The following is a 12,789-nucleotide window of genomic DNA, read 5'->3' on the forward strand; positions in this document are numbered from 1 at the left end:
TTCTTCTGAAGCAGCACTGCAGACAGGAAACCATCTCTATGGCCTCTGTTTGATCAGGAAATGAAAGCAGCACCTCTTCCTCATCAAACACAAGTGATTGGCAGTGATTCGTGGCAGCCCACTTTGTCTGTGGTGAAATTGGGATAGACCCACACAGGACGGTCAGGTTGTTAAAATCTGACCCCCGTGCCTGCTGTCTCCATCACTGGTTCCCCGCGTAATACACTGCAGACCGTGTGAGTATGTGCAGGGACATGATATCCCGGGTTATTTTTACAGCAGGTGAAGAAGTGAGGAGACAAGGTCAGACGTTGCTCTGGGTGCCTTCTAGTCGCAGCCAGTTGCCGGCAAGGGCCGCCATTAAATCTCAGACTGACTGAGGACTCAAGTCTTTGTTCTCGCTTTGATCTTTGTCTGAGCTGATCTTCGCAGAGTGAACGGCACAAAAAAGAAAATGCGGAATGAATAGGCTACCGAAATAAATGGGTGCCTCTGCGGTTAATTCCACATCAAAAAAAAAAACCTCCACAGACAAAGCTCCAGGCTCTGGCTCGGATTGGAGTCGGTCCCATTCGGAGTGCTGTGTTAACCCAGATCACTCCAGCCATCAAAAGGTTAGCCACCCACAAAATTTAGCAAACGTGACTGTATGAGGCAGGTGAGCCAGACACGCCAAACAGCTAATCTCACTGGCCCACTTGCAGACATTTTCATAATTCATAATTCGTAAAAAAATAGAAAATAAAAAAAAAACACCCAATTTTCAACAAAAACAGGAAGAAAAGGAGGACAAAGACATGTGCAAGGCTGATGACCTCTATTCTGTTCATTCATCAGAAAAAAAAAAAAACCTCGGCCGCTGCCAAAGGTCACCTGCCTGTGGCTGAATTCATCTCTGCTTGGCTTTTCATTTGAGGACGTTTCAGAGGACCCTTCCCTTTCTTAACTCCTGCCTCCGTTTCAAAGGAGCTGGAGGTGTCGAACATGAATTATCACAGCGTCTTGCACATTCATGCAGCAATCGATTTTTTTTCCGCAGCGGCCATAAAGCGGGTGAGATTGAGTGTTTCTCAGCTCCAGAATAGAGAGGGATATGATACAATAATGACAGCTGAGACCCCGCTGGTCATGAGTTTGGGTGCATGGGTCTCGCTGGCGTATCCGCTCATTTCTGCATTAGCAGCTAAACACGAAGAAGTTGGGTGATAAGGGTCTCAACAAGTCAAAGTTCGAATCAGACCTTTTTTTTTCACTTATTTGGATGACAAATTTGCATTAACATTGCTTGAGGTAACAGCTACTGCCATTGTTCTGTGAACAATGTCTGATGATTACAAAATACACATAATAGCTCTGAATAATTGTGGTTTTCATCAGATTTTTGAACATTGTTTTCCCTGTCTAAAACGATCAAGTTTGTACAGAAGTTGTTCAGCATGTAGAAAATCTCACATGACGAAAAGGTATAAAAGAGAACCAGACTGGAATTTGCATTCTGAAAAGCCTTTTTCTTTTTAACATCTCTTTAAGTAGCATTTTCCTTCTTTGCCATCTGTTGCCTGCCTAACCACTGACATGAATGAAAGATTTTTTTTATGATGGAAACTTAATCTCACTATGTTTTTTAATTAATCATGAAGCTACTGATAAACATGACAAGTTAATGCAGAATTCCAGGCTACCCTATACATACAATCAGTATCTCTTTATCTGCATAATGTGTTCAACTAAATATACATTCATTACACAAAGCATGTTTGCACTTTATATTCGATGTGTGTCAAGTATATAACACATATATTGTGCCCTTTACTGTATTGCCCTTTCATATTATGCAATATATTATACTATATAGCTCGAGAGACACCAGTGTTACATGCATGGACAAAAAAAATTCTGGTTTTGATCCCATGATTGTTCAGTCTATTGATTAAGAAAGTATTACCCAGCTTTTAAAATGACCCCTATATGCCCTGTGTGCATACTGTATGCAAATCTAACTTACATAACACCATTTAAGCAAGCTGAAAAGAAAAAATTAGTTCATTTACGATCCTGATACTAGAAGATCACAAATGACCACTGCATTTCACTGCAATATTGAAGCTGTTCCTGATTAAGCAGTTACACCTAGCTTCACTGGTCCACAATCTTCTTCCTTTTACTTTAATGTTTTTTTGTTTATGGAAACTCCAGCAAATTTGAAGAATTGAATGTTGTAGCATGTTTGTGTATTTCAGGATCCTATTACATGCCTGATAAGTAATAGCCCATGGCAATGTCAGGACTGTTTTACCTTTTTTAAAACTCTGTATGTGTACGGTCCGTGCACCACTTTCCATGCTTTTATAACTTGTATACTGGATTTGACCTTGGCCTGGATTAATGAGCTGTGCTTTCGGGATTGTGCATTAAAGGCAATTTGACTCCACGCCTGGGTCTACTGGATTCATTACAGTGCTATAATAGCAAAGACGCGCTCAATATCAGCACTGCTGTGCTGATCTACAAACACATTTCCTCTCATTATTGCTAGAATACACTCCCTCTCATTATTGCTTAATTATTCTGCTACAGAACTGCAGCATCTTTATCTTATCAGCATTGCCAGCTATCTTAAATGATTCTGTGAATTGTTTTATTTGGTAATTATTTCAAACAGAAAAAAATGAAACATGACTTGGTTTAAAGCACATGACTAACAGAATCACTTGTTCCTTTCATATCACAAGTTCAGCCATCTGTGAAATTAATGACAAAACTGTCCAAGTTTTTGACTCATTCAATTCCTGTAGACACAGGAAATGTTCCATTCTGTGTATGTGGGCATGTGTGTGGATGGCTGAAGGTAGGTAGTGAGGACCGGCGTGAGATATGTCTCACCTTGTCTGACGTACTCCTCGCTTTCGTGATGCACCAGCTCTGCCACGCATCCTGCGTAGCGCAGGCACGACTCGTGGTCGTAGGCCTTCAGAGTCTCGCTGGAGCTGTAGGACTTCTGGGTGGGGACGCAGCATTCCTCGCCGTCCAGGGTGCTGGTGGCGTAGTGGAGCTCCTTCCTGCAGCCGGCCCGCGTCAGGGAACGCCGCCGCCTGTCCTTCATGTCCATGGCTGCGGCCGCTCCCAGAGGTCCTGGTCCACTCACGTCTGTCACCTGCAGATGAAGCCAGAGAGAGAAGAAAACCCATCAGCGCTTGTTTGGAATGTAAAGGGGCACATCGGAGGTTGACAGCACAGAAGGCTGAAGAGAAAGAAGTGTGTGGGGTCAAGGGACAGTTCTGAGAGGCTCTTTTAAGAATGTGGGAAGTGGTGTGCACAACCTTGGATGCAAAATTCCAAGGTGTTTTATGCTATTGTGTACATTATTAAATTCACATTATTAAATTAAATGCTCTACTACATAAATACAATTAATAGATCATTTCCGACAAATAGACCCACATACTAAGGAGTGGATATTAAAAGGAATATGCCCTCCTGAAGAACTTTTGCATTTTGACTAGGTCCATGCCACCTCCTCAAACATCATAATATCCCTCGACTGGAACACATTACTCTCTGACAAAACTTTTCTTCCAAGAGGAAGGAACATGAGCTCCAGGTGACAGCAAGATTCATCCCAGGCTCCGGAGAGACTCCAGAAAGGGATGCTGATGAAGAGGAAGATCTTACTGAGGCAGAGGGTATTTCAGAAATTGATGATGCTAAAGATCCTCACCAGGTATCCTGAGGAGGATTCAGATGGGGAATACACATTGTCTGCACTTTTTATCCAGTGTCACTGAGCATGTTGAATGTAAGTATGAGTCAGGAATGTATAACGATAAAAAAAAAAAAAAGGTTGGAGCCATAATAAAGGCAAAGTAAATGTATAATGTGGCATGAATAATACAAAACAAAGGTGACTATTTTGTTCTTCCTGCTTGGACCTTGGTCCTCAAGCTGTGGTACACTGCTAGAACTTGGGCTGTAGTAGTACGCTGGCATACATTACATAAACAGGTATACATTGTAAATTGTAGAGAAGTAAATATTTGAGGACCAGTAGTGATCAGAAGTGACCAGCTGGAAACATGTGACAAAAACAAATGGTTTGGACATTTCTTGATTATTAGATGCAATTTAATGTGTACATGATTATATTTCCTGTTGACAGATTTATTTGAGCTAACTACCATTGATTTCTTATTTTCCAGCCTTGGATGGACCAGACGTAAATTAGCTGCTATCAATAATACAGCATATTTGAATATGTTATTTATTTGAATACGTGTGAATGCAATGTACTTACAACTAGTATTTATTGTAAAAAAAGTGCAGCTATCCCATGAAAAATAAAGTGAAAGAGATTTTGTTTTTGTGATACACAGCACAGCAGATGGTGCACACAACAAAACGTGACCTCTGCTTTTAACCCATCACATTTATTTTTTTTAAAAGCTACTCAAGTAAATGTATTGGAAAAATGTACCTTGTTACTACCTAACTCTGATTACATGTAATGATGATATGGTATGATATTGGCCATGTTGTTCCTGAAATGCTTTTTAGAAATTATGGTCTGGAAATGTTTTAGAAGGACATTTAGAAGTGCAGTAATAATGCAGACTCTCACAAACTAAACTGAGCTGTCGCTTCCTATACATCAGCATACTGAGGTCTCAGCATGGACACAATGAGGGGAACTCTTCCTCAGCAGCCGTCAGAGGCAGCGTTTGAGAATTTACTGTCATCAGCAGCACTCACGGTGCACTTGAAGCCCAGTGATCACACAGACCACACCACTCCGCATGCTGTCAGCAACACACGTCCTGGAGACCAGAGATGGAGCAGCAGGGAGAGGGGGAGAAGTGAGAGAGTCACAACGCTTCCAGCTCATTATCACTAAAAAAGCTCAGTGTCCCATGGCTCAAGGAGGAACGAGGGAGAATGGGAGGAGAGATGGTCACTGATAGCAGACTTTGTTAAATGTGGCCAGGCGCTCCCAGCGACACACTCCCACTCTACATCTGTCTGCTAAGCGGCACTACTGCAGCCTGGCCAGAGCTACACAAACATGGGCACAGATAAACCATTCTTGCCACCCTTTAGGGACAATGCAAGCACATAACAGACAGAGCCATTGTGTCTGTTGTTGGTTTGATGAAAACAGATCTGAAAGGAGAAGAGGCAATTGGGACACTGGTTTTGGAAAGTTAGAAAAAGTAACTAATACACAGACTTCTCCCAGTTGGGAAGAGCGCGATAAAAGATAAACTTTTCTGAATTGTAAACTCAACATGTTACAAGATCACTGATTTCCTTGGAGCCTAAACAGGAATAAAGAACTCAAAGTCGGTGCTTGGTCGTGAAAGTCAGAGGTTCTTTAAATCCAAATCATGTCTTGATATGAAATTATTTATGTTATCTGACGAATCGTTGTAATTAAATATCCATTGTGAATTGTCTACAAAGACACTACCCACATCCTTTTGCAAAATCATAAATGGGACAATGACGGATTTGTTTCATGCATCTATCCAGAAGAACAAAGACTAGCACATACCCCCACATGTAAAGTCTGCCAAACAGTTTTGAGGTGGAGGCTTTGAAAGAGTGTAACACATCATTAAATAATCCTGCCTTTCTCACTCAAACCTCACTCTGGTGAGTCACTAAAGCAGTGATAGTAGGAAATGCTAAGCAACAGCAAGGTTACAAAAGATCTTGTTCTTCCTTTCCATCCTGACACTGTTGCTCCAGAACCAGCCCAATGGTTTGTATCGCAATGGTCCACTGCTCCCCGGGCGCCTGTCATGGCTGCCCATTGCTCACCAAGGGTGATGGTTAAAAGCAGAGGACACATTTTGTTGTGTCACCGTGTGCTGCGCTGCAGTGTTTCAAAATGACAATCACTTCACTTTCTTTCTGAATGGAAGACAGAAATCCATTCATAACAAAGAAAACACCAAACTGTAATTGGATCAGCTGAGTCAGTTGATCTGCCTGACAACTGAATACAATTAAATCACGTGTCGTGAGTACAGATTAAAATTCAGCTCTGTCATGTTTGATCATTGAGAAATAAAATACACTCAGGTTGCAAAATCATAATGGTGAAAATTATACCTGTAATTATTATGAATTAATGCGTACATATGTCCTTTTCTGGGGGGATAATTTTCTGTAGAAATCAGCACTTTGTAAAAAGGCAGCATAGCATGCTGGAGTATAGCATGCTGCTTCCCTACCAAATGTTTTAAAAATCCCATTGACAGCAGGGGTTGATCCATTGCTCCCAACCCAAGGAACCCAGCCAACAGTATTCCTAGAAATGGCCATTCAGAAACAGCGTGGGATTCAAACCTTGATCCCAGCCAAATAAAAGTGGTCTGGTTTCGCCATATGCTGCTGGGTGCCCTTCCGCTCTGGACTTCACCAGCTTTGAGCCCACTGGGATATCCTTGGGGTGTGCAAGTAAGGTCCTAATAAATGTTTACTGCAAAAAACGTATAATGTATCAGTATTTTTACGCATAAGTCATGTTGAGAACTGAGTCTGCGTGTGTGAGAGAGATTTAATAAGTCATCATTTTATGCCCCCATGCTGAACGCTTGCCAGGTATCCAAGGGTGCCCTTGACAGGTAAATTCGACCTGTTGCTGTATACAGAATTTTCATGGTAATGTAGTGTGCGTGTATAATTTACTATCAGTCACATACATAAACACTGGGCAAGAGCTAATAGATGAAAGATTGTCAATTTCAATGTAAAAGCCAAGGACAGCGAGGTAGAGAGATAGAGGGGAAAGAGGAAGGTGAACACATACCAATTAAGGAATACTGAGAGGATGACATTAGGATTTGAGAGAGAGACCGGGAGCTTGGAAAACGGACTCCGGCCCAGTGCCACCAGGAGAAAAACAACTCATGCACGTTCACCAAAGCAGTGTCAGTCCTCGCGCTCCATTAAAACTAATCCCCCAAAATCCCCACTGGGCCGAGCGCTGAGCGCCTTAATCTGCCTGAAAACAAAAGGATTTGTGGGTAGGGGAGGTGGCACAGGATCAACTTTGTGACCGGTGCTCTGACAATGACTGGCGCAGGTCGTGTCACCATTGGACTTGCATGTTGCAATTGAAGTCTCTACAGAAGACTTTCTAAAGCCCACTTTACATACACCAGAGAATCCCAAACATCCCATCCCAAGCCCTACATTAACGTCCAGTGTTGATCCTTACGATGACCGGAACAACAAAAAAGAGTTCACATGTTCCCTAATGACACTGTTCCATTCAGAAGTGAAAGTAAAACACAAGCGGCACTTATTACAAGCCTTCCAATCTCAACATGGCATAGAACTCAATGAAAGAAAATCACACAAGTGCAAGCTGATAGCTCCGCCCCATTATGTAATACAGTGTGTCTTAAAGGTACATCTCAAAGCAATCTATTAACAATGCTACAAGGTAATTAATGAAACTAGACACAGGTAGCTTCTTTCAATCAGGAACAACACAATTTAGCATGAGTAGTACAAATCAGATGTGAATTGCAAATAAGGAAGCCTGCCGAGGTCCTCTGTGTTTGTGAAAATTCCTTAGCTTCTACCACAAGCAGCAGCTATCATAGATTTGTTCAGCCAAATGTGACTTGTGTTCTTATATGCAAAGCTAGACAATAAAAATAACTAGGGCTAAAACAAACTTCAAATCCACAAATTCATGCCACAGTGTGTCATGACAGAAACACAACTCAACACAGAGATTTAAATTATTTTTAAAATGTATTCTGTAGTTTAAGAAAATCTTATTAGCGTTGAACAGTATTATTCTAAATACCTGTCTAAATCTGCTCGGCTTAAACTGCACGCATTAAATATTTTCATCCAACCTTATCAATGTGGTTTTTGTTTACAAAAAAAAAAACTTCATGCCATACAATCACGGTAAAGTACACTAAACGAAACTTTTTACTACAGTAAAGTAAACGGCACTAAAAGCGCTCTGATTCTAACGCTGTGTTGTGTTGTCAGAGATAACGGCAGTTTCTCTGGGTGGTAGTAGCCTAGCGGGTAACACACTCGCCTGTGAACCAGAAGACCCAGGTTCAAATCCCGCTTACTACCATTGTGTCCCTGAGCAAGACACTTAACCCTGAGTTGCTCCAGAGGGGGACTGTCCCTGTAACTACTGATTGTAAGTCGCTCTGGATAAGGGCGTCTGATAAATGCCGTAAATGTAAATGTTTCTACTTTGTATTTTGGGGGAAAACTTTGCATTATGACAGTGTTTTTGTCCCCCCTCAGGTACCCTGCAATGTTTCGTGCACATGGCACAAGAAGTGATAATAGGCACCAGCAGCACATTAAGCAGAAAAAAAATACATGAGAGTTCATTTTTCCTTTTAACACCTCAAGTGTTTCCCCCCCCCCCCCCCAACATTCATTGATTGGAAAAGAAGGAGTATAACAGCAGAAGACGGATCGATGAGAGAATGATAATGGCCGTGCTGACTGCATCTGCTGAAAATGTGCCTGAATATTCTGAGCCACCGGCGCAAGTGTGCCATGAAAGTCAAGCCATTAATTCTGTTTGGGAGGGCTGAGTCGAAACACGCTCAGAGCGGCCCAAAGAAATATATAAGGCAATTACCGCTGGGCATGTGGAGGGGTTGAAATTAGAGAGAGGTGGCATTCAACCAACTGACATGGGAGGACACCGAAGATGGAAATGCGTTGGATATTCTCTCAATTACCTAATTGAAAAGGTTATTACAGCAGAAATGTCAGGACGTGAACTGACAAATTATTCCTTGCTTTGAATGATGAAGTAGCGCTTGTGGAGGGTCCACACCACCGTGCCTCATAAGTCAGCCTGGGTTTCTGACAGAATCAACAGGAAGGCGGTAGGGAGAAATGTCAACTGCCTTGCCGCCGAAATCCCAGGCACCTCGGGCAAGGCTGCTTATTGTGAAAGCTTTTAATGTTGCAGAAAGGTCCGTGTAGCCCGGCCTCAAAGTGGCAGGAGTGAGTGATGTCTCCTGGGCGACTTTAATGCTCCACTGTGATAACCATGTCTGCTAATGTGGCATTTTTCCTTGTCCATGCCGCCACATGGTGGCCTGTCATGTCCCAAACAAACAGACAGAAGGTCAGAAAGCGAGTCTGATTTCACGCAGCTGCTGCGTAGCCCTTCAGTATCTCAATTAGCCAGCATGGGAATAAAGTCACTCATCCTGCCGATATGCATCTTCTCTGCACACCACGTCCATGCACGCTCACGCAACAAATCGAAAATCTGCACTCCTGCTTGACCTTGGATTAGGCTGGAGCCTCCCACGACAGCCCTGACAGAGTATGAAGGGATGATGGTTGTGGTGATTGATGGCGGCTTCAGGCGGCCCAGCCACCTGTCTGGCGGCTGAATTTTAAAAATGACATTCCCCAGTACACATCACTGGTCTTCCGCTTCTGGCACTGGTTGTAGTATGTGCAAATAAGTGCGCTCTGTCTTAGAGAACATGAACCCCTAAGGTTGTTTTTTTTTTGTGAAGTGAAGTGATTGTCATTGTGATACACTGCAGCACAGCACACGGTGACACAACAAAATGTGACCTCTGCATTTAACCATCACCGTTGGTGAGCAGTGGGCAGCCATGACAGGCGCCCGGGGAGCAGTGTGGGAGGACGGTGCTTTGCTCAGTGGCACTTCAGTGGCACCTTGGCGGATCGGGATTCGAACCGGCAACCTTCTGATTATGGGGCCACTTCTTTAAACGCTAGGCTACCACTGCAATAGAATGGTCATTATGTTTTCCTGATTAGCATAACTTGTGCCAGAGATCGTAAGCTAGTAAACTGATGTAATGTCTGATGCAATAACTCATAACCGAGAGGGAGCACCACTAGTGCTAATGCAATCTACTTTTTAAAGTGTTAAGTGTTAGGGGGCGGGGTCACGCTAAGTGGTGGCTCAAGTGCGTCATCAAGCCATGCTTTATGTCCAAAACGAACGTGAACAAAAGTGATGAAAATGGTTTTCCAGTGTAACTCCACAAGTACTACAGAGTTCATGTTCTTTTAAAAAATGATCAGCTATTATATTATAATATGCGAATTCAATCAAAAAAAGGCATTAAAACATCACTGCATTGACGCTGCATCCCTCCTTAATGCAGCATCCACGCTGGAACAGTGGGCCATCATGCGCAGGTTTTTATGTGGACTACGCTCACACTCAGCCCTGCCTGAAAGGTTTTTAGAAGGAGATGCTTTAATGAAGACAGGGAAACACAAGGAACGATGAGGCAGGGAGAAAGGGAAAGCGGGAGTGGACCTAAAAAAAAAAAGCGAGCGAGCGAGGACAATTGCGTAGTCCTCTCACAAGTCCCATCTAAAGGGCTGTCCACAGGCCACTTCAACTTCCTTCCCACCCTCCACACCCCTTCAGGGCCAGATAATGGGACTGCTCTCCAAACGCTCTTCCATACGAGACAACCCTACCAAGAGGCTGGAGTGGCCTGCACTCTCCACCGCCAAGTGCCATAAAATTAGAATGCAGACACTACACACGGTACAATCCGGACTGCAGGAGTGTCACTCTGCCTTGTACCCAATTTCAGCAATGATGTTTCCTATTTTCCCCCTCTTTCTCGCTCACGTCCGAAATTCTGGAAATTAGCCACGGAGAGAGCACCTCGCTTTGCCACTGTGCCTGTGCCAGCGCATTGTCAACATGAGTTATTTTACAGTTATGGAACCAACGGTGGACGTGGAGTGCGTTCGATTGTGTCGTGCTCTAAATCAGAAGTGGAGACAGCCAAAGTGGAGACAGCCAAGCTGCCAGAGCCGCAAATGGGTGGTGGGACACACCCCAATATCAGTTGTAAATCACACCTCACATGATCGTAATAAAAAGAGCAGCAGGGAAACAGAGAAACAGGGAAAAAGACAAAAGATCGGCAGATCAATATCCTAGTCTAAATGTCTCACTGTTACAAAGAACCCCTGACTACATCAAATCAAATTTGTCCCAGTAACTCCCCTCTTGTGGCACACAGTTGTATTACAGGGTGCGCCATTGCTAGCTGGTTAGCATGCTAGTTGCAGATCAATATCTCTGCAACACAATACATAGAAATATTTGACTTCACATCAGGTATGTAATTAATATACTGAAAAATTTTTTTGTCGTGGACTGACTTTGCAGGGTGTTCAGGTTCTGTGTTCCGGTCTGGAGTTTCGGTATTGAGTGTGCGTGTTCCTGATGCCCTAATTGTGAGCACCTTGTGTTAAGTGTATAACTGTATCCTCATTGTGTCTGGCCCTCATTGTATTTTACTTTATTCTGTGTCCAAATGTCCATGTGGCATGTTGTAAGTAAAATCCATTTTTTTGTGAGTTGAGTGATTGCATCCTTTATTTCTCTCCTATGTCCTGTATTCTTCTTGCATCTAGTCCTCGTAACGTCTCAGCCCACATGAATGAAGCCATGCTGACTGGGCACCGACGGAATGCTCTTACGGAGTCCTGATCAATCCAAGCCGAAACCAATTAGGCTAGACTGATCAGAACTCCGTAATCAGGTGCCTTGGCACCAAGTGCGTGTCACTCCTGGGCTTTACACTACACCCTGCCATCATGATAGTTTTATATGCTCATTATTTTGGAGGGACTTTATTTTGTTGTAACAATAACAATATTTTAAAATCACATTCAAATATTTACGAAGCAAATGCTTGAATCTTTCTCAAGTTTATTTTTGTCATGTAACCATTATGACTTATTTAAAAGGAATCAGACTATGACAGCATTATGTCACTATAGAACATAAACATCAGTAAACATGCAACTGAAGTTATTCTTTTGTGGCAACATACCTGTCTGTCTATTTATTTAATGTGGCTACATTTACATTTTACATTTACATATACAGCATTTATCAGACGCCCTTATCCAGAGCGACTTACAATCAGTAGTTACAGGGACAGTCTCCCTGGAGCAACTTAGGGTTAAGTATCTTGCTCAGGGACACAATGGTAGTAAGTGGGATTCGAACCCGGGTCTTCTGGTTCATAGGCAAGTGTGTTACCCATTAGGCTACTACCGCTAAACATTGGTGCATATAAAAGTATCCTTTCCCAATGTCATATGGAAAAATGCTTTAGTCCATGCTTTTCAGTTACACAAAGGTTTCTACATAGAATAAAAGAATTAAAGCAAAATATTGTAAAAGATGACATTGCAGAGTCCACTTAATGAAGGCAGAATATAGCATGAAAACGAATTTGGCCATGGCATATTGGCTCTTTGTATGGAGTCCAGATTTCCTGAAAGGCACTAAGATCACAGTAACACATACTCTTTACCATCAAAAAGTTCTCTACACTGTCTTCAAGAAATTTGACCCAGGACTACAATGCTTTGCTTCACTAATACTCAGACAATACTTCTTATAGTCTGAGTTATGTAAGAAAAACTATAGCCAAGCGTATAAAATGATTTGCATTCATGGTTGGAGTCCTAGTGAACCAGAACTGATTACTTAATTGATTGTAACATGAAATCATGTTGTAAGTCGCTCTGGATAAGGGCATCTGCCAAATGCCTTAAATGTAAATGTAAGCTGTAATGCTTCATACATATTTTCTAATCAGGATCAGAAATGAATCAGAAACTCATATATTAAAAGTCCCACTCAAGCTTCTACATTTCCCTCATTTTTTCCCATGCCCTTTGTCAGGATTCTGATCGGAAGCTGTTGAAGATCACGTAACCTTTTTGCGAGGTTGATTGAAGCCCTTGGTTCTC

General features: G+C 42.5%; 1 protein-coding gene across 5 annotated transcripts in view; it reads right to left on the bottom strand.

The window, feature by feature from the left end:
• The window catches only part of tenm2b (teneurin transmembrane protein 2b), a 175,452-nt gene that overhangs the window by 141,945 nt on the left and 20,718 nt on the right, over positions 1-12,789 (bottom strand). For 4 of the 5 annotated variants that reach the window (XM_028982317.1, XM_028982319.1, XM_028982318.1 and 1 more), the window contains exon 2: positions 2,884-3,154. In XM_028982317.1, the coding sequence (XP_028838150.1) occupies positions 2,884-3,109 (226 nt within the window). In that variant the 5' untranslated portion in view covers positions 3,110-3,154. Of the gene's footprint in view, positions 1-2,883; positions 3,155-12,789 lie in introns of those variants that run through there. The other variant, XM_028982320.1, reaches the window with a different exon arrangement.

The sequence above is a fragment of the Denticeps clupeoides genome, chromosome 6, assembly GCF_900700375.1.
Source record: "Denticeps clupeoides chromosome 6, fDenClu1.1, whole genome shotgun sequence".
NCBI lineage: Eukaryota > Metazoa > Chordata > Actinopteri > Clupeiformes > Denticipitidae > Denticeps > Denticeps clupeoides.